At 55.1% G+C, this 21,138-nt stretch overlaps 7 protein-coding genes across 7 annotated transcripts; 3 read left to right on the top strand and 4 right to left on the bottom strand.

Moving 5' to 3' along the window:
* Positions 1-62: 62 nt before the first annotated feature.
* J7T55_010501 (uncharacterized protein) lies at positions 63-1,729 on the bottom strand (the record flags this gene model as incomplete). The annotated part of the gene is made up of 3 exons (XM_053145051.1): positions 63-505; positions 564-1,187; positions 1,255-1,729. 3 exons carry the CDS (start codon positions 1,727-1,729, stop codon positions 63-65), a joined length of 1,542 nt encoding a protein of 513 aa, XP_052992348.1.
* Positions 1,730-3,836: 2,107 nt separating this feature from the next.
* Positions 3,837-4,761, top strand: J7T55_010502 (uncharacterized protein; the record flags this gene model as incomplete). Its single annotated transcript, XM_053145052.1, has 2 exons — positions 3,837-4,077; positions 4,154-4,761. 2 exons carry the CDS (start codon positions 3,837-3,839, stop codon positions 4,759-4,761), a joined length of 849 nt encoding a protein of 282 aa, XP_052992349.1.
* Positions 4,762-5,102: 341 nt separating this feature from the next.
* J7T55_010503 (uncharacterized protein) lies at positions 5,103-5,703 on the top strand (the record flags this gene model as incomplete). Its single annotated transcript, XM_053145053.1, has 2 exons — positions 5,103-5,220; positions 5,282-5,703. 2 exons carry the CDS (start codon positions 5,103-5,105, stop codon positions 5,701-5,703), a joined length of 540 nt encoding a protein of 179 aa, XP_052992350.1.
* A 335-nt stretch (positions 5,704-6,038) lies between these two features.
* J7T55_010504 (uncharacterized protein) lies at positions 6,039-7,200 on the bottom strand (the record flags this gene model as incomplete). Its single annotated transcript, XM_053145054.1, has 4 exons — positions 6,039-6,129; positions 6,312-6,546; positions 6,625-7,087; positions 7,195-7,200. 4 exons carry the CDS (start codon positions 7,198-7,200, stop codon positions 6,039-6,041), a joined length of 795 nt encoding a protein of 264 aa, XP_052992351.1.
* A 6,455-nt stretch (positions 7,201-13,655) lies between these two features.
* On the top strand, positions 13,656-14,210 carry J7T55_010505 (uncharacterized protein; the record flags this gene model as incomplete). Its single annotated transcript, XM_053145055.1, has 3 exons — positions 13,656-13,845; positions 13,921-14,023; positions 14,093-14,210. 3 exons carry the CDS (start codon positions 13,656-13,658, stop codon positions 14,208-14,210), a joined length of 411 nt encoding a protein of 136 aa, XP_052992352.1.
* Positions 14,211-15,716: 1,506 nt separating this feature from the next.
* Positions 15,717-18,997, bottom strand: J7T55_010506 (uncharacterized protein; the record flags this gene model as incomplete). The annotated part of the gene is made up of 2 exons (XM_053145057.1): positions 15,717-18,673; positions 18,838-18,997. The coding sequence occupies 2 exons, from the start codon at positions 18,995-18,997 to the stop codon at positions 15,717-15,719; spliced, it is 3,117 nt and encodes a 1,038-aa protein (XP_052992353.1).
* A 974-nt stretch (positions 18,998-19,971) lies between these two features.
* J7T55_010507 (uncharacterized protein) lies at positions 19,972-20,682 on the bottom strand (the record flags this gene model as incomplete). The annotated part of the gene is made up of 2 exons (XM_053145058.1): positions 19,972-20,357; positions 20,430-20,682. The coding sequence occupies 2 exons, from the start codon at positions 20,680-20,682 to the stop codon at positions 19,972-19,974; spliced, it is 639 nt and encodes a 212-aa protein (XP_052992354.1).
* Between the last annotated feature and the right edge of the window lie 456 nt (positions 20,683-21,138).

The raw sequence follows: 21,138 nt of genomic DNA on the forward strand, positions 1-21,138 counted from the left end.
TATGATCTTAAACCAATTTCGCCATGACTCTGTCCTCCTCCATGCGATTCAAGTCTCACTCATTAAACAAGCAAAGCAGCCACAGCCATCACTCCAACGGCAGCCAGCGGACTGCCCGTTTCCCTCGCACCGGCATTGGCATTCCTTGTCCTAGAAGGGCTTGCCGTCCCTGTCGCGGCGTTCTTACACGTCAAGCACAGGCTGCTCGCCACTCTCTCCCCGGTTTGCGTAGCCCCAGGGCCCGGCGCAATAGCGGAAGAGAGCCCACCAGGGCCTTTCGTGATGGTCGAAGGGGCCTCCGTTGCAGTCAGCGAGCCAGTAAGCACAGCTGCGGCCGCTGTAGCTGTGCACTCTCCAGTCACAGATGGAACTGCGTCTACGCCGGTGGAGATAGCGACCAAGCTTGTCCCGCAGTTTGCAGCCTGTGCTAGGTGGAGGTTACGATTGTCTTGGTCGTAGACTACGTATGCTGCGCGCAGGAATGTATCACCCAGGACGGGCTCGTCTGATGGATACTGTCAGTTTGCTTTTCCTTGCCGTCGATCATTGCGGTAGAATCTTACCATCGTCTGCAAGGACCCCTAGAACGCAAGTGTCATCCAGGCTAGGTACGCGCCAGATGAAGTCGTCGAACGCAACACTAATGACCTTTTCATCAAAGACAAAGTCCACGCTGCCAGAGTCGTCGCCAACATCGCAATCAACAATGAAATACCCAGAGTCAGAGTCATACTGTGCGCCTGGGAACGCAGACCCGACGGCTTCAAAAACCTCAGTGGGAAGCCGAGTCATCGTGCCGCCGCTGTCCAGGAACACCGGTAGCTGTCCTTCGGCAATCAGCCCCGACTCGCCGCTCGGGATCGTCATCCCAAGTCCAGTGAGGTAGATCCAGTAGCGATCTGCACCGCTGGGTGTGTCCGAGGGGTCGAGGATGGGGCACTTCTGCAGCTCGCCGACGAACTTGCCCGCGTCCACACCGCCGAAAATGACAGAGCCATCTGGGCTGTCGACATCTCGAAGGTCAAGACTGAAGGCTCGACTGTCGATCAGGCCCTGTTCTACCATGTTGTCCAGGACGTACGTGTACAGTTCCTCGGAACCGGTGGGTGGCGCGAGGCCGAGGATGCCCAGTGGTATATCATAGGACTCGAAACCGACACCAAAAATTTGATCTGTGATGCTGGCGGCTATACATTTTTGGTAAGCACATAACTCCCCATGTTTCTTGAACACATGTCCGGTCACTAGACTTACATCCGATGCTAACGACATCCGTCACATACTCGATCGTAACGTTGCCCTTGCCATAAGCCAGCAGGTTGGAGTAACCCGTATCGCTGATTGTCGAACTCGAGGTGTAGTCAAACTGTGAGAACGACTCGCAATAGTCTGACTGCCCTGATGTCTCGCAGGTTGGGTTCACCCAGAGCTCCGTAGACCCGGTATCGATGATGAGGGTGATGGCCTGGGGCGGCGTGCCGATCTCGATGTCGATTGTATACGACGTGCCGGTCTGCTGGTTCTCTAGGGGCGTCGAGTCTTGCCTTTTGAAATTCGCCCGCCGAAACTTGCCCCAGCCTGAGACATCATCACCACGGTGCGTTGTTACTTGGGACCGGAGAATTGGCGGGCCGACTTGTGTTCTCCTGGGACTTGGTTGTGCAGATGCATCAGCCAGTGTGGTGAGAGCCGCGAGCGCGAAGGCCCCGTGCAAGAGCGATCTCCCCATTCCTGATATTGAGCAATGTGTAAACAATGGCAAAGCACAGTCCTGTCAACTCGGGTTTCTGGTATTGGCCCGGACTTCCCTCCCCTCTTATGCAGTTCGATGTCGGCTAAATCCACCGCGTCCGGACACGAGTACACCGGAGTCCGTCAAAACAAGCTCATGCATATACCCCAATTCGACAGCTGAAGAACCAAAGACAGCTGCGGCTCAAAAAATGGCCTCCCCGAAAGACCTTCATTTGTCTCTCATCGGGGCTGAACAGGTCTTGGCATAAGCCCTTCTCAACCATGGCGGCCTCTAGTCCGACGCCTTTGATGGAACTAACGGTAGTTGTGGGCCACTGCACCAGGCCTGGTTTTGGGACATTTGCACAGGATTGTATTGATATGCGGTGAAAGGACGCGATCAGCCACGCATCTGCTGGTTCATGTTCCCGATCAAGCAGAGTCAGTAGGCGGGCCAGACATGCGGTGGCGGCGAGCTGCATGGCTTCGCAACGTGCTGATTGGAGCCACAGCAGCTGCCAAGACTCGAACGCTGACGAAATTATCGACTTATTGCTTGAAACATCTCCACGAGGAGAAACACATCATCTGTCACTTCTCCTAGCTGAGCGCCGTGCACTGTAGTCTCCGCTTCAGCCGCAGCTAGTGTCGGGCAAAGGACCCGGGGGATTGGATTGAGCTTAATAAATTCAATCTCAGCCTCCCTATAGGACAAGTTTATGGTATACTGGAATCTCCAGGGGACCGCAGTCCGGATTCGTGACTGACTGCACTTGACAGACAGTCAGTCAGTCAGACGGTCGGCAGGATCTGGGCCAAGTATCTAATTTGTCTGCAACTTTCCAGATGGCTGTTTATAGAATTGAGCGGCTTCAAGTCATGCTTTTCAGAAGCTAAGCCAGGCGGTCCAATAATACGGTTGTGATGTGTCCATCTGGGCCTGCGGTTCGAGAAACTCGGCCCAAACAACGTGTCCGACATACTCAAGAACATTAATTCACGTCTCGGTGATTGCCGCTATCCCGAGAATCCCTCTTTTGAAGGAGCACATGCCGTTATATGCGTAGATGTGGCTTCGGGTGCTACTCATGCCCAAGTCCAGCAAGATCATCAAGGTGGGATGTATCCAGTCTGCAGTGCCCGCTCAAGACTGCTCGGTTGAACGACTCGAACACCTTTGGAGGAAACGTATGAATGGCCTAGTCACTCAAGGGACCCGTGAGAGCCCCGGCGTATACTTCATCTGGGGATTTGTTTGGCCTATCTGACATACGACCCTGTCTAGGCACTCTACAGCAATGTAAGTCCTTGCCTCGTCCACAAGGTAAGCCTCTGGAGGCTTAGACCTCCAACCCTCCCGGGCCCCAAGGCACATTGCTCGTACCAATCTTGCACGTTTCTGGTCCTCATCACAACGAGATTCGTCCAAAATGTTCTCAGCCTCGCTCACGTCGATCTTCCGCGCTATTTTGTGTATTTTCCCCAAGTTGGTGGAAGCAATTGCCGAGTTGATACCATCCATCACAGGCCTCAAAATCTTACTCTCAAAAGAGAAAGGCCGGCCATTTCCATCGGAAGCAGTCAATGAAGTTGCGTGAGTCTAATTCGCGTTCGACTGTTGTTGCGTTACGATGTCACCGCCTCTCAAAGCATATGGCGCACCTTTCAAGGTTGCGGAGATACCCGTTCGGCCGAACTCGTCCGCGTCGACCGTCGTCTTTGACCCCAAACCTAAATTAATTGTCATCGTCACCACAAGCGGATTTGAGGATGCAAATCCGCTGTCAACAAATACGAATACGCTCCCTATTATGTCCAGATCGCTTACAAAACGTGATCAAACTCGCCGAGGGGTCAGCCACGAGGGCAAACGGGACAATGCGTGTCTCCGTTTGGTGTTCTAAGTGGAGATACTAACTACTAAATGTCTCCGAGCAAGAGTTGGAATGTGGAATAAAAGAAAAATGAAACCGCTGCACCGGAACCTATGATTCAATCATCAAACATCATCTATTTTGAAGCTTAATACATCAGGTACTCTTTTCAAAAATAAAACTCTGAACCATTACCCTCGCACAAGCGCCCTATCTAACTAGCCTGCCATGTCTTCAACACCGGTCATCCTGATCTTCGGCGCCGGCGCCAACACTGGCCTGGCGACCGCCAAGAAGTTCGCCAAGGAGGGCTACAAGGTCGCGGCGGTCTCGCGCAATCCGTCGACGGAGCTCAAGGCGGCCACAGACCTCATCGTTCCCGCCGACCTGACGGACCCCAAGACAGTAGAGACGGTCTTTGAGAAGGTCACCAAGGAGCTGGGCGTACCGCACGTGGTCGTATTCAGCGGTGGGTGACTCTGGGAAACCCTAGCAAAGCACTTGATGCCATGAACCTGACATCCTGAGACTAACATTTATCACAGCTGCTGATGGGCAGATGGTCTCGGGCGCGAACCCTATCACCGTCTCCACCGCCCGCCTGACAGAGACTCTGACGGTGAGCACCATCTCGCCATACGCGGCGGCACGGCTAGCTATAAAGGGGTGGGCGACGCTGCCTGCTTCGGCCGCCAAGGCGTTCCTGTTTGTGGGCAACATGATGAACACGCAGGTCCTCCCGGAGACGCACATCCTGGGCATGGCCAAGAACGCAACGGCGTACTTCATCGAGACGGCGGCCGAGGCGTACAAGAGGGCCGGCAAAGACTACAAGTTCTACTACGTCGACGAGCGGCTCGAGAACGGCGAGAGCTGCATGATGGACATCGACGGTGAGTCGCACGCGCTCGAGTTCTGGAAGCTGGCGCACGAGGTCGAGGGCCAGAGCCACTGGTGCTGGACTTTCGTCAAGGGCGACGCTGCCAAAGGCGAGACTGGCCGCTACGTGAGAAACAGGGCGTATGTGGATAGGGAGTATCGGCTGATGAAAGACTTTGGCCTGCCTGATTTGAGCAATGTGCCTGAGGGTGGTATGAGCTACCGCGAGTTGCTAGGGAAGATGGGTTCTGGTGAGCTCACCGCGAAGAAGTAGAGAACGTGCAGTGGCCTACTTAGAGAGTATGAGTAGTACTATGACCATTTCTAAAGATTGATGTAAATCTTATTTGAAATTCAGTAAACATTTGAAGCATTTGCCCTCTTGAGAAGGCGGTGTTGGTGAGAAGCATTTGATGGAGAGAGGAGGCAGGGTTAAGCAGACTGTGCATCCCCCCTCCTCCTCCCTTAAGTATGCCAAGGGTTGGGGTAAGTACGTCACTCCTGAAAGCTTCAACAAGCTGCAGATTGTCGACATCAGCATGCCAACCCGCTGCACCAGACCGTATGCGCTGCTAGTTCCTCCCCAATCACATGAACACGATTTTCAAAAGAACCATGTCGAGATTTACAATTGCCAATCTCCCGCGCATGGAGGTGGCGGCGCTGTCGCAGGAGCTGCTCGCGCTCAAGTCCCCGGACAACTCAGTCGCCGTGATCGACGTCCGCGATGGAGGTGCGCTATCGGAACCTGGCCCATCCGCCTCGTGTTGTATTGACATCTCGCTAACCTGTAGTCCCTCCTGTAGATCACATAGGCGGGCACATCAAGGGCTCGCGCTGGGTGCCCTCGCACCAGTTCGAAGAGTGGCTGCCTACCCTGCTGCGGCAGCTCGAGGACACCAAGACAGTCGTCTTCCACTGTGCTCTGTCGAAGCAGCGTGGGCCTAGTGCCGCGCTGCGGTACATACGAGAGCGCGAGGCGAAGTTCGGCGAGGATTCTGTCGCTGCGCCAGAGGGTTCCGGCACCCCGGGCCAGGAGGCATCAGCGGCGCTAGGAGCCGGTCAGCAGCAGCAAGGAGAGGGCGCAGCGAAGGCTCCTCCTGTGGCGCAGAAGGTCTGCGTGCTCAGGGGTGGATTCCAGAGGTGGCAGGAGTCCCATGGTCCCGACGAGCGTCTGACGGAGGCGTACGTCAAGGACCTGTGGGAGGATTACTAGCACAGAAAGAATCAGACAGACGACCACGCGCCGGCGGAAGAGACGAGCACTGGGGGCATTCACATCTTGACCAACTCCGAAATTTTGATCCCACTACAGTCCAGATCCACGCCTAGTCACAGATTGCATGGGGATGATCATAATTCAGCAGGCGGCTTGTATTTGTGGTGTGCCTGTACTACCCAAGACAGAAAGGAAGTCTATCGCAAACCTCCCAGACCCGACCTTGTTGTTGATTAAATCTTTTTTTGGTAAAAGTGTTTTTCCTTCTTTTTTGGGTTGGCAGTCGTCCGGTTCCGAGGAGTTGCAGCGTTGCTCCCCAGCCGGTTTTGATATCATTCCGAGTTGTTGTGGCGGAGGTGGTGTTGAAGGCGGATGGTGGTAGTGGTGGCGGTGGTGGCGATGATGGTGGCCATTCCAGTCGTGCTGTTTTGCCGACCCAATTCCTCAAAATCGAACGGTGTGCACATCAAGCGCTTTGGTCCTCGGCTCTCAACCGGCGGCAAACTATCCCGGCCCAACGACCCTGGAGTTTCAGGGTTGCGCTCCTGCACGCGGCCATGGCGCAAGTCGCCCCGCGTGGGCGACCGCCTGACGTCTCTTGTTACCTCAGGGCGAGCATCACCTCGTCGCGGTCATCTTCATCAATGGGGGCGTGGAAACCCTGGCTGTACAGCTCTGCACGCGGGATGATGTCCGCTAGCCCGAGGTCTGCGGACGGCGACAAAAGGATGTTGGATGTGAAGTCTCGGGTGCTGAAGTACGCGACAAGGTGGTGTGTGAAGCCTTGCACGGTCACGCTGATGGTTTTCCTGCACAATCTCCCGGCACTACTGTGATTCCCTGTGAGGCAGTAACAATGTCAGCCCATCTGCCATGCGCATGGTGTAGGGGAGGCGGGAGGATATGAGCAGCACGTACCGTTCGACCTGCTGCGGCCTGAGGTGGCCGACAGCTGTCGGCAAAGCTCAAAGTTCCCAACCCTCTGCGGCGTGGACCAAGTTATCCCGTCCTCCCAAGTCCTGATCCCCGAAGACCGGCTCTCGTACACGAAGATGTTTCCGCTCTTTGCAAGTGAAGACTCCTCAGATGCCCGCGGCCTGCGGCAGGTATGGTAGAGTACGCCCCGGAGGCAAGCTTCGACGATGATCAAGGCGTCCTGGGTAGAGGCAACGTGACCCCGATATGTTGCGGCAATGGCTGAGTCTGGCATCGGTGGCTCAGGGTGGCCGGCCAGCTCGAAAGGGATCTGGCGGGCGTTGCGTGAGGGCCTTGGGCGTGTTGGAGGAGGGGTGGTGGTGAGGATGGCGGGGGGAGAGTAACTGCTGTAGATGTCCGGATGCTTTTGACATGCTCGAACCACCATCGAGGCGAGGAGATGCCGCTGGTTTTAACGACACCTTGGTATTCGTGCTAACAAGATTTCTCGCATGAAGTAGACTCTCCAAAGAGTCCAGTGTGTCTGTCTGTCTGACTTATATCGAGACTCACACCCATATTGCTCTGGGATGGCGGCGGGGGCGGGGAGCTCTTTTATCGCATGTGAGCCATGGCTCTTAATGGCCCAAGAGGACGAATGAAGATCATTTCCGATTAGGTTGGGATGCTTGAAGCATATCCCGCAAGGTGGAGCCCTTCACACGAGCGATACTTCAGGCTCGAGCTGAGAGCTCCCAAGGGGACCAAGACTTTTTTTTTGCTCTGTCCTTGCCCTGCCTCCCTGGCCGTAGCGGGCAGACAGAGAAACAAGGTTTCCAAGAACAAGGTTGTCACAGCTCGCTCCGGGCTTTCCTCCCACCACCACTACCACTACCACCCTGCCCACCCCGGCCGCCCGCGCTCGGCGAAGGGGGGAGGGGGGTGGGAGTGGCCTGGTCCCACCATCCCGGGCCCTGCCACGTGTGTGGCAGCGGCGGAATCCTCGGGGGCGGTGATCACTGCTGCTCGAGGACACGACGTGACGGGTGTCTTGTCACGCTGAACATGTTGTGCAGCATGTTGAAACAGTCACTCGGGTTGCAATAGTTACGCCAAGGTTTCCCCGAGGCTGCCCGATCTGATGTTTGGCGGCTGTGGCTTTGCTCGGATCGCCAGGGGTGGGAGGGGGCAGGAGACGACCAGAGCAGGTCCAGACAGAGCAGAGCTCGGCGAGACTCACGGCCAGAGCAGATGCTTTTCGCCGATTACGTGCCAAGCCGAGGGAAAGGAGTGGTGAAATGAAGGTGAGAAGGCCGCCAAGACCTTCACAGCCCGACATTGTGCCATGAGGAGCATCAGAACTCGCGGCGGAAAGGGCGGGGGTTGTAGGGAGGGATCCGGCGAGCACGAGGCAGGGAGTTGCAGGTTGCAGGTTGACTGATTGATTTGAGAACCTGACTAACTGGCAGATTGACTAACAAACTAACCGAGTGGGTGAACGTCTAGCAAGCATCGATATTCAGTGGTTTATGGTTGGTCGCCTGCGGTCCGCCAGGCGGGCTGAACTTTCAGGCGGGTCGGATCACACATAAGAGCTCTGTGCAAGCCCTTCTGTCGCAGCATATGCAGCTTTGACTGCTATTGCTTGCACAGATGTCTACAGCACTGGATAATGCCTATCCGGAGCCCACTACAAGACACAAGAGAGCGGCTACCCAAACCTTGTTGCGATCCAGAGTTCCGGTCCAGGGACATCGATATCGAGCGCGCGGATTCACCTCCTGGGCTCCTGGAACGATGTTACGGGGAGAACCCCTCCATCCCCGACGGCCATCGCCATTCTGCCTTTTTTTCCTGCCCAGCAAAGGACCCCGCCGACGCTGGGCAGGGGTGGCATCAAGCTTGGATCCCTGACAGCGCTTGGCTCCCTGGCTCCTCTCTCTGCCTTGCCATGCAGGGACCTCTGCAACGTCGGGATTGGAATAGATTGCGGTGATTGCGTCGTCGCAGCTGTGCCGGGGCTGGTTCACTCTAGCCTTCCTGGGTATTCTGTTTCGAAACAAACTCCGGTACGGCCGTTCGGGCTCCTACTTCTGGCATGCCTGACGGCGGGTGCGGTGGCTGCCCAAGCAGACTGGCAGACCTTCAGAGGCCCGTCCCCGTCCAGCCTGCCAGCCCGTCTTGGGTCTCGGCCAAAACTGTGGCCCAGGGGGAGGCTACTTGTGTATCCCACCGGTACCTGGACCGCCGCCACGTGAGCTGCAGTCGAGTTGTGATCAGTGAGTTCTGCGCTCCGATTCCGATCAAGGTTGCGGTTCTTGCGACCCTGACCCAACTGCCCGTCTCCCATGTGGGCCCCAGCAGATCGATCCCACCGCCGCCTCCCCCACCCATCCTTACTATCTTTGTACTGGGCAGACCCGTAGTGTACCCATCCGGCCCAGTCACCGAAGGCGCCGCCCTCCATCTCAGGTCATTCCATGGAGGGGATTGATGGGCTGTTGGGGTCAGTGAGGCGCAGGGGGAGCGGCAATGCTCGGCATGGCCTTCTCCGACGATCAATCCCCTCAAAGAGCACCCAAACCAGAGAACCATGCCAAGGCAGAGGGCCAAGCCAAGGCCAAGTGTAGGTGTCACACAAACATCACGATTCTATTCACGAACTCCCAAGATCATCATCAAAACAAGCGGAGTTTGATGTGCCAAGAGGAGGGTCCTGAAGCACTAGCACCAGAGCATGAGACATGAGGCATGAGGCATGAGCATAGCACCTGATCTGATCTGTTGACTCTGAGGCTTGGCCGTCCACAGCTCGTCCCGCCGACTCGTCTCGTCTCGTCTCGTCACCTCCCTCTCCCCCACACCATGGGCGGGATTTGAGTTTAATGCCGCCACAATGGCCAAGCTGCCCTGGCTGGTGCTGGCTGCCCGGCTGTCTTGGGCGCCAAGATGCCGCGCAAGCAGAACGCCCAGCTCACCCGGCGATGCTGCGATTAAACCCCGCGATGGCCAGAGAGGTACACAGCCTGCCCAGGGCCAGTCTGCCCATTCTCATCCGCGACGCCCGTTCAGTGCCAAGCCGAGGCGAGATGATGATCTTGCCAGCGACCCAAGTCAGTTAGCGAGACGAGGTGCTGCGTCAGTCTTTGTGGCTTTGTCTGTGGGATAATTGTAAGCCGCGCGGGTCTTGTCGCCTCCACTAAACGGTATATAGATAGCATCGATCTAGGCCCCCCTCCCCGGGTCAATGCGTTGCTCGCAGCGCCGTTGTTGGAGAAGGGGGAGCGCGTATTACGTAGGAACGAGGCGAACGTTTTTCTCCAGTTTCCACTCCCCAGGCAGGTCGAAGCGGCGGGACGGCGCGCGCATTGAAGCTTCGATGGAAATGCGGCTAGCCCATAGCCTTGTTTTAGCTGGCGGGCAATACCTGGAGCAAACCTCTTGGTGTTTATTTCCTCTGGTACGACACCGCTTACTAGCCCATATGCCTAATGTAACTCCTGCAGTTGGGCAGCTAGTGTGGTTCATGCACATTCGCAAGCCACATTTTACATGGTAGAAGAGCAGCCTCGGTGCCGGCATGTTGATCGACCAGGTTTGTCTGGCTGGAAAAGCCGCATTGCAGGTTTTCCAAGCCTCGGCTTTCCCGCTCCTAGGGCTGATATAGGGTCACTGCGACAACAATAGCATGCCTCCTCTACCGGCAGCGGGTGATCAATGCTTCGATTTTCTCCGTGTCCCTGCCACCCACCCTCCGGCCTTGCATATCTCTTTTTTGTGTCCCTGATGAGGCCATGTATCATCCCATCTCATCGGGGATGAGCGATCCAGCGGCACACCGTCTCGCCCGGAGTCGGAGAGACTTCGGCCAGCTATCGACGAGACCTCGGTGTATTCTTGAAAGTCCGTCCATTGCATGTCGGAAGTGTCGCTCCGCCTTGTCCGAGGGCGGTCAGGTGCCCGGAACCCTCGGTGAGAGTTTTCACTTTTCCCACCCGTTCCCTGTCGCCTCACCTCATCTCGGAGCTGGAAGGTATTTTCGCGCCCGCAAGCGAAGGATATCTCGGACCCTATAAATACAATTAAGCTTGAGTTGCACTCCCGCACCCTCCCTGCCCTCTGCTACGCGAGGCCAGAGAACAGCCCGCACCCACCCGCGCGGGCCGTCAATTATTGCACGTCCCATTGTTGATCTGATGCCTGTAACACATCTACGCGGCGCACACACACACACACACGCGCACGCATGCAGACAGACAGACGCACGCGCGCCCAAGGTTTCTGGTTCCCTGGGGCACGACGTCGATCGCAAACCCACGCGAATCCTCGCCATCGCCCCGTGGATCTCCAGCCTTGCGGATGCCGTGCCGTTGACCGGCCTTTTCCCTCGGTCCAGCAGTCGTCCGCGCAGTAGGATTTAAGGTTGAGGCTCAAGCGGACAGGCGAGCTGCAACCAGCAAGCAAAGGGCCCACTCCGGTGCTTTGCTTTTGCGTGCGCTTGCGGGCTTGCTGCATGCGTCGAGGCGCACACGTCTCACAAAAGCTTAAAGTGGGATTCATCGAAACGTAGTTCGGTCCGAAGCCAGTCAGAAGCTTGTTGGGCGAAACTTCGCTCTGCCATCCGCTCTCTGTGTTGCGCGCACATGCACACACACACACACACACACAAGCACAAATACGCGCGAACGCTAATGGTTCCCGCCCGATGTGCTGCGTACAATTCTAGATCCTGACAGCCGTTTTACGGCCCAACCTTGAGCTTCAAACGATGCGAACCTCAACTCTGTACGTGTACGTGTATGCTAGCCCCGAGTAAAAAAGCAATAGACCCCCAGCTAGCCAGGGGTTTTGGCTTTGCTCTGGTTCCCCCGGATGGCCTCTCCCGGGAGCCTGATATCTACCCGACAAACCGCACGCAGCTCGTTCGCGGCAAGTGGGCCGTGGGAAAATGAACCAAATTGAGAGAGAAAGGAAACTCAAAAAGTTGAGACACCGTACATCCATCCTTCCCCGCGTCAGACGTTTTTTTCTTCCCCGGGACTCAAAACCCCTTGATCCCTTGACTCCTTGGCCCACAAGCTCCCTGTCATGTGGGCCCAACTGGAAACTTTATATAGAACGGACGGACGGTTATAGCCGGCATTCTCGCTGCATCCCTGGCTGAGCTGAGGGATGTGCATCGCGTGTTGTATTAGTCGACTGGGTGACAGACTGAGAGACTCACCGGCTGGCTCGCTGGCTTGCTGGCTTATCAATCATCGTGATCCACGGCGTGTGGGTGCCAAGCAGGCATTGGCGACACGTCTGGGCATTGGGGTTACGTGGAGCAGTGCCAAGCCCCCCAGACATGTCGGCAAGTAGGACAAGGCCAGGTCCTGTAGTCCATGCCGTACGTAGTTCTCATCCTGTGATCCCATTACTCGAGCAAAGCGGGCGAGCGAGCGGACGGGCCGGGGCTGTCATTCGCTGCTCTGCTCAGCGCTGCGCATTCGGTAAGGCTGTCTGTCACACAGATTGGTTATAACTTACCCACCACTAGGTTCGTTCCGAAGCTTGGGCGCCCCGGGGAACTCTAAAATTACATCACAGTCTAAGCGGAACCTTGTGAGCAAATAACGTTTCCCAAGGTTTGTCGCACCCCTCTGCACGATGAGGTATAGAAAGGTGTAATTTTGGCAAGGGAGGGCCAATCGAGCCATGAAGGTCTTGGCAGCTGGGTGATAATTGATGCGATTCTCGTTGTTGCGACAAGCCTTGTTTAATGATTCAGGAGCCTCGGATTCGCGGCGGATACTGGAGGATCCCCTCGGAGAATACTGATTCAAGACCAGATCTGTCGAACCGGAGAGTCATGTCCTATGTATTTGTGCACAGCGTACAGGCTCTGACGCATGTCGTGCATCGAACCGGAGCCGAGGGCCGAGGTGGGAGAGAAAAGGGTGAAGGGAATTTCGTCGCTGGTATCTCCGAAATCTCCATCAGTGAGTGGACTCGCTTAGACAGCGAGCATCAAAATAGTTTATCTCAGCCCACAAATTCTGATCAGTCAATATTGTCACATCGCACGCAGCAGGCCGGGCAATCCGCTCGCATTATCCTTTCTGCCTGCTCAACTGGGTAAGACTTGTCCGAGGACTCCGTGAACAAGCGTCAGATAGCATGTCGTCTCTAGCTGTTAGCGGTTATCGCTCCGGAGATGCACCCGCCACAGCTGAAAAAGCCAGATCCTGGCGTGGGGGAGGAAGAAAGCGGCGGGAGAGGCGGGAGAGGCGCAGTCATCGATTTTCCGAAAGCATCGAGAGACATAATACGAGAGGCTCGTTTTCGTGCACGTAATGACTAACATGACTTGGCCAACCAGAGAGAGGATAGATGTAGCGAGGAAAGCGGCTGAAGTATGCACACGTTGTGCAGTTGTGCTCCCACATTAAATAGATCCCTCAACGGCTGCCTCCTCGGGACATCCCATGCTATTCTGCAGCGATTATGTCGAAGCGTCTTCCGAGCTGCATGTAATAGTCGCGTTCCCACCTGCGGCCCTGACCGACTAGACCAGTCGGGTGCCGCCCAGCACGGCCTTATGCACCTGCACTGCGCAGGACCATTAGAGCGGATCCCGCTACGATAAACAAAATTCGCGCCGTCTCTGCAAGTTCGGATGCCGGTGAGTAAACAGGAAGAGAGATTTCCAAGTTTGTGTTGGAAATCGCGCTGCGCGGATCTCATGTTTTCAGCTGGGACGGAACCGGTGAAGGAATTGAGAGAATCTCACGTCATGGGCTTGGCCTGGGCTCTGGATGCCTCCGGCTAAGAGGTATCGTGGTACCGCACGTGGAATATATTGCAGGTGGTGATACGACATGAGGACTATATAAGCTTCAGCTCGTGGCTGTAGGGAAAGGCTTGTTCTGGAGTGGCATCTCGCAACAGCATTTAAGAATCAAATACCAAATACCTCACAAGCCAACCAAACCATCCAGTCTTCTTCCCAGCCTCAGCTTAGCCCGAGTCAGATATTCTAGCATCAAGGAAACATGCAGCTATCCGGCCCTATCAGCCTGACAATACTAGCCAGTCTAGTGAGCGCCGCAGTCCTTCCGCGGACGACGACGGACATTGAGTTTTGCACAGCGTCCACATACGCCACAGGGGCTTGCCCCTACGCCCAACCAACGGCCGGCGCAGGAACATGCGGCACGTTGAAGGTGGAGGCGAACATCTGCTGTAAGACTTGAGATCCCCAGTTTCTGAGACTGCCCAGAAAGTACGGTCAGACTGATACCCGGAATTCCAAAACAGACACATTTGACGCCTTCCCGGAGGCTCCAGCGGCGCTGATAGGAAATGTGAACTACATCTCAATCCCTGATGGAGGCTCCATCACTGGCTGCAATCTGTACAAGTGAGTCCATATCCAAGCCGCGTTTGTAAAAGGAAGGGTGAGCCAGGACTGACGATGACGATTTCACAGGACCACGAACTGCACTGTCACACCGGATCAGTCATGGGACGCCACTGAGGTCGGCTCCACTGATCTGACATGTCGCAAGCATCTGACTGCGAACATTGTCAGCTGGATCTGCGCTTAGCGCGCAGGGCTTGCGCAGGGCCAGAGTGCTTCGAGTCCGGGAGCAGGATGCTTAGAGACCACAAAGTGAGGGTGTAAAAGCTCGCATGGAGGCGTTAAAATCAGCACGATTTATGAGAAGCAATGAATCATTTGTGACTTTTTCATTTTCATTCCCTCAAATTATGGAGTACTCATGTCTCCCAGTCCTCATCAAGTCCTCTTTTCAAGACCTTCAGGACAATTTACCATGACGAGCTGCTGAATCCTTCAACAGCATAATAATAGTAATGAAATCACAACCTCGTCTTGTAATCAGCAGACAGTGTGACAAACTCCCCGATTTTTGATATGCCGCCCTTTGCAGACTTCTCCTTCCCTGCGGTCCCAAACTGAGCCTTTTCCTTGCCCTTCGTTCCTCCACTCGAGATCTTTCCCGGTTTCGGATCACCATGATGAGTTCCTGTTGCCGACTGAGAAGAGTAAGACAGATTCATCGGGGCGAGCATCGCACAAGATGTAACGATGCCAAGCCGCGATGAAGAGAACTTACTGCCTGTTCACCTGGATGAGGGAGGTGGTTACTGAGGCAGAAGCACAGTCACATTTCGATGAGGATTCGAAACGCCTATCGTTGTTTTTCTTGTATCGGTAGTGGTTCCATATCGATTCTTCCATCCCGGAAGACAGATCAACTCGGGCCCATCATAGCTGACTAGATGGGGCGGCGAGAGCGAGCATCGACTGCGTCTTCACCCATGCTAGATGAAGGTTACTAGGCAGGAGCACCACGTTTCAGTGCTGATTCGAAACGCCTGTCTTTTAATATCAATTGCCCTTCCTCGGCGTGTACTTCAACAGCTCGACCAGACAGAGGGAGCATGTATCCGTACGTCAAGAAAGGGGCTTTGAAAGAAGATTCTGCTGCTGTGGCTGGGCTGCAGAAGCTTCGGGTCCGGGATGGTGAAGATAGATGGATTGATGGTGACGTCGGCAATTTGAGGATTTTGTGTCGGAACTTGGTGGCGTCGACGGATAGGTCGATAGCGGAATTGGGAGCTGACTCGGTGATGAAGTTCAGGGACAGATGAAATTGCTCATGAATGCATGCTGCTCTTTCGTTTTGGGCTTTGCTTTTCCAGCCTCGTCGTCTCATCTTTGGCGAAGAAATGTACCTGCGACTCCCCAACTGAATGGCAAATCTGCGAAGTGTTCGATTCGCAAGCGAGAAAGACTACTTCGCCGCATCGCGCCCAATAAAGGGCAGTCAGGGGAAGCGAATATTATGCTCGTTTTGGTTGAGCGGCTGGACAGTGGTCTCACTGCGGTCTTAGAATTAGGCCGCACTGGAGCTGTAAATGAAATTGCGGCGTTGTCGATTAATGGAGAAAAAGGAACAAAGCCTTCCGCCGCCCTGTTCGTTCAGCCAGGCGCTGTTGTTGGCATCTCGATGGAGATGCGGCAATTATTCGTACAGTGTTGTAGAAAAGATACTCAGACAAGTTTGATGCAGTCGTCTGCGGACTGCCTAAGCATCATCCTTGGGAGGATGCTCGTCCATGTATTTCCAGAAGGCGTCCTCGAGGGCATCGCCTATGTTCATGATCTCTTTTCGGTTCATGTTGGGACAGAGGAAGGCCAATTCGTAATGCATGAACTTCACATACCACTCGGAGAAGACATCAAAGAGGGTGTTGCGGCTCTTCGGAAAGTTGGTTCCGAATTCTGGCATGAACGCTTCCTGGACCGCTTGGAAGCTCCTCTCATTGAGCTCCTCCTCAAGCATTGACTCAACAAAGACTTCTGCTTCGTCTTCTTGTTCGGCCTTCGTCCACTCTCCCTCGGGAAACTGCAATTGGGACACGAGGCGCGGGAATGTGTGGTAGAAAATCTCGTTCATCATCTCCAGACCGTACTCTTCGTTGTAGGTGCGGCCCTCCAATTTGAGTTGCTTCATCGTCACACACTTAAACCCTCGCTGCTGCATGCGCTCGGGCCGCGTCCCGTAAAGCTTTGTCTTGTTGTTGTGGGCGTCGTCTGCATCGTGTTCGAAGTCGCTTTCTTCGTCTCTCTTTCTCTTTTGGCCGACAAACTCAGTTTGAGAAGTGGAAGCAGAAATATCGAAGCCACCAGTGACCGGTGGGGCCAGCAAACGGGCCGGACCAGGGGACGCAGCAACACGAGCGAAGAATTTGTGTGGTCTGAAAGCTTTCTTCAAGTCATAGTCCCGATCGACATTCAAGTCTTCGTCACTGCTACCCTTGTCCTTTTGCTCCTGTGGAGCATCAGTGGCTGCAGTGGCATCGGCCGGAGCAGCTGGACCAGGAGACGCACCAACAAGCGCGGTAAACTTGCGGGGTCTGAAAGCTCTCTTGAAGTCGTATTCCAGGTCGACATTCGGATCTTGATCGCTGCCAACCTCGTACTCCTGCTCCTTCGACAACTCAATGGTCGGAGTTTTGTGGGCTGAGGGAGCCTGAGCCTCCTTCGCCGTGCTGGGTTCGAAAATGGGTGCATTGACAAGGGGATTGTTGACCTGGGAAAAGAGATATGGCGCCGCATGGCCGAATTGGAATGATTGGACCTGGAAGTCGAACTGGCCCTGTCCAGTGGCACTCTTGCTCATCTCTGAGGGCTGCGCCCCCTCCGTTCCCATGGCCTCGCTTGAATCGTGGCTCTGGATGGAACCACTCGTGACCATGGCAATTGGTTGCGTGCTGGGGACTGAGACATCAGTCTGATTGACGGATTGAGTCTCAGCAGACTTCTCCTGGGAAGCCACCACCCCAGCGCGCTGCTCTTGGTCAGCAGAGTCTGGTACGACAGAAGCAACATTGTTGACCTCGGCAGGGCCAAACCTATCGACACTTTGTGTGACAGCAGTGTTCTGGGCACCCTGGTCTGCCCTGATTTCGTTCAGATCGTCATCGCTATCGCCGCCTGGCAGTTGTGTATTAGCCGCGATGGCCAGCTGCGCCAGCAAGGCTTTGTCCTGGGCATCAGCCTCTGGAGCCACAAAAGCAGCAGTATTGAGCTCAGTGGTGGGAAGTTTACCGGCTGCCTTCTGGGTTACCTGGATGGGCTTGATCTCAACCAGATCGCCATCATGGTCACCACCTGGCAGCTGCGTGTTCGCAGCCACGGTAAGCTGTGCTTCGAAATTGTCCTCCTTGTCCCTGTCCATGAAAGGGCCGAAAAGACTTGGATTTGACCCGTTGCAAGTTTTCGGCTCTGAAATATGGAAAGAAGCCAACTTGTCCAATACAATCTGCATGTAATCATCGTAAGTAAATCCTTGGACGAGGTCCGCGGCGGCTGGGGCATCAGAACCTGCGGGTTGAGAATCCAGAGGTGGAATAGACGAAGTCGATTGAGCGTTGGGGACTTGCTGTTCCTCGTTGCTTGAAGAAAGCTGAGCGACGTCTGAGGCGTTCGCTGTGTCTAGCGCCTTGAATCGACGAGAGGCAAATTCGAACGCTCGGAGATCTAGCATCTTCGAAGCCATGCTCGCCCACGTTTCCTTGAAGACTTCCGCGGGATCATTGGTCAGCCAAGTATCGGCGGAAGCTGGAGTGTCTTTGACGACAGGAACAGCTGGCGGATGAGGTGCCGTCGCTTGACCCGCGTGGCCCTGAGCTGTAGGGAGCTGTTGAGTGGCGCTCTGGGTCCACGTGGTCTGGACATCAGGCACTTGAGCGAGTGCAGGCTGAGCTTGATGCTGCTGAGGAGGTGTAGACTGGGCAAGCGCGGGCTGCATAGTGAATGACACAACACCATTTTGCTTGGGAGGCTGAGTCGTAGCAGTCTGAGTAGAGGTGGGCTGGGCAGCTGGCTGCATATGGAAAGACACAACACCGTTCCTCTTGGGAGGCTGAGTCGTGGGAGCATGAGGAGTTGGGGACTGCTGAGAAGGCTGCTGAGCAGGCTGCTGAGCAGGCTGAGCGGCCGTAGGCGGCAGGGTGGCGGGCTGCATGCTGAAGGCCAGGACCCCGTTCTTCTTAGGGGCCTCGGACGCAGGAAGTTGCGCAGTAGTATGCTGTACAGCAGCGGGCTTCACGTGGAACATCGAGAGACCGGTACTCTTGGGGCTCTGAGACGAGGCAGGCTCGGCAGTGGCAGGCTGAATTGCAGCAGGCTGCATGTTGAATGACACAACACCGTTCCTCTTGGGGGCCTGAGAGGCGGCAGCTTGGCTCGTGGCCGTTTGCTTGGATGGAGTGATAATGACACCTTCCATCTCATCACCCAAGCCTTGAGGCAGTGGGGCCAAAACGTTGCGGACGGGGCAAGGGGTGTCAGCGAAACTCTGAGCCACGGAGAAGGAGGGGCTCGAGCTCTGGGGAGTCGAGTAGATGGTGGAAGAAGAGGATGGCGGTGTCGAGAAAACGGAGGAAATTTCGGTGTTGGTGTCGGTGTCGATGTCCATCTCGGAGGAATAAATGGACTCGTCGTCGACGTCGACATCCATTTCGACGCCGTAATGCTCTGCCAGCGCACCATGGTAGCGCTGCTCGTCGGTCTCCTGCGGAGTTTGCTAGACTCCGCTCGGATAGAGCGACGGAACGCCACCGTAGAGGTTGGACTAATCAGTTCAATTAGTCGAGATCAAGACGACTGCATAGTGGAGGTTAAGTATCTTGCCTGCAGACGAGCTTGGAGAGAAGCTCGGGCGGCCTTCTTGCGGCGGCCCGAGGGCGTCGGCTTGGCCTTCAAACGCTCGTAGGCGTTCCTGGCAAAAGAGAAGACGTTGCTGGTGAACGTCTTGGCGCGGCTCGCGAGATGCGAGCGTCCCTTGGTGACAAACTTCATCTTTGCGGTGATGAAGAAGAGGGGAGGGGCGAGATGTGAGGTGGTGGGTGAGGCTGTGGGTGAGGCGGTGAGTGAGGTTGCTGGGAATGGAGTGTTTGTGGGTGTGTTTTGGTCAACAGAAGGGGGGCGGGGGACAAAAGGCAACGGAGTGTAGGTTGACAGCTAGGACTGTCGACTGCCAGGCCAATGCTTAATTGACCTGAACTATGCGGCGTCGCTGTCGTTGCCGTTGTCCTGGTAAGGAGAGGTAGGAAGAGGGAGGGATCTGGAGCTGCGCGGCTGATATTATGCTGGGGAGCTGGAGCTTGATATTCACTTCAGATGAAATGAGATGAAGCGGACGCAAACAGACTCCTGGCACTGGGATTGCAGGATCCACAGCGAACAGAGCTTTGCTTCCGAGCTGTCTAGCTGTAACGAGACTTGGTTTTCATCAGACGGCGGCCTTGGTCTACTCTTGAGCCTCTCTCCTGAATATTGCCGATTGAGCTTCCCAAGGCCAACGATGAGAAGCGGCAGACTACCTAATAGACGCTCTCCAGCGTTCCCTATTCTCTTGTGATCCCATCACCTATTCGCGCTTTCTGGCTCAGGGCCGGAAGTACTATGTCCTTCTAGAGAGTACATATGCTCGACGTCAATATCATGAGAGAACTCATTCATATTCTTGAGCTAGTCCATAAGCGTCTTGTGAACCACTACTATCATGTAGAAATCGCATGTCTTGATAATTTACCTTCCACTCACTGTTAGCGAATGCTCAGTATTATCTTTCTTCCGCTAGTCCATCCGGTAATAATAAGCTTGCGAATGTAATTGTATGACTTTATTGGAAAGAAAAGAAAACATCAATCTCATCGCTGTGCCCGCTCGCTGTATGCAGCCTTTCTGATGCCTAGTTTCACCGACCTGAGAATAGGAAAATAATCCTCTTGGGCTGTTGTCACGCCGCTTGGCATGCCTATCTCGCCATCTCACTTCTGTTCCGTCTTCTCGCTCTCTGTCTTAGCCTTCTCCTCCTCCTCCAGCTTCCTGGCAGCCTCGACAATTGCCTTGTGGCTCTCCTCGTCCTGCTCCGAATCGTCCGTCTCAAAGCCATCCGATTTCTTGATGTCCTTTCCAAGCCTGTCGTGACCAGTATTCTCATCAGCTTTCGTCTTACCACCACCGTTTCCGGTCACTGCGTCCTGAAATCTGTACCATGGTCCGTGAATGGCGCCGACACCCGCGCCGATCAGGCTGCCTGGGACGGCGACGACGCCGCTGAGCAGTGCCCCGACGAGATTGCCCAGACCCATCCCTACTGCGCTCGATATCCCGATCCCAAAACCGGTGCCTTGGCCCCATCCTGATGCCATTACTGGATGAGTTTGGAAGTCAGCACCTGTCTGTAATTATTCTGATATGGAAAAAGACCGCAGGATTAGCTTACATCTTGCCTTTTTGCTCTCCCCATGTGCTTCCTTCTCCTTCGCATACGCAGCCTGCCATAACCGCTCCCGCTCAGCAGGGTCCCTGACAAGAGCAGCCTGCTTCTTGAGAGCGTCGGCGGCGTCTTGAAAGCGCGCGGCGGCTTTCGCTGCTTCTGCTGCCTGGGTAATCTCGGCCATGGGCAGTACTCCTCCGGCCCCGCCTCCACTTGCGGGAGGTGCAGCACCTCCTTGTGTCTGCGGCTGTTCCGACATTATTGATTTACCAAATCTCAGGTGTGGTCAATAATAAAAGTGATATGGGATGACAGACATGGAATATCGTTGTGAGGGTGCGTCGATGTCAACAGAAAGGATGTGGCTTCAGTCTTGTGTGGCTGGTGGGGGCATGACGGAGGTGGCGAATGCGCTGCGATCAAATCTTGGAAAGCAAGCTTCTAAAGCACATTGGTGTTGCTTTAGCTCATATTGCGGTCACAAGGTCGTTTGGTCTCAGTGAGAAGCCAGCCAAAGGGTTAGGGAAGATCAGCATTCTGCAGCTAAACAGCTTCCTTTTTCCACGGGGCACCTGAGTACCTTGGGCAGCAATAAGGCTTTGCTTTTGGTTGTTGGTGGCGGTTGGGCAAAGGTCCTCATTGCCGCCGATGTGCTCTGATCGGTCGTCCGCCAGTCCAGCATGAAATCAATGACACGGTCTTGCTGATCATCGCC

Source organism: Diaporthe amygdali (genome assembly GCF_026229845.1).
Source record: "Diaporthe amygdali strain CAA958 chromosome Unknown NODE_19_length_847323_cov_64_739301, whole genome shotgun sequence".
NCBI lineage: Eukaryota > Fungi > Ascomycota > Sordariomycetes > Diaporthales > Diaporthaceae > Diaporthe > Diaporthe amygdali.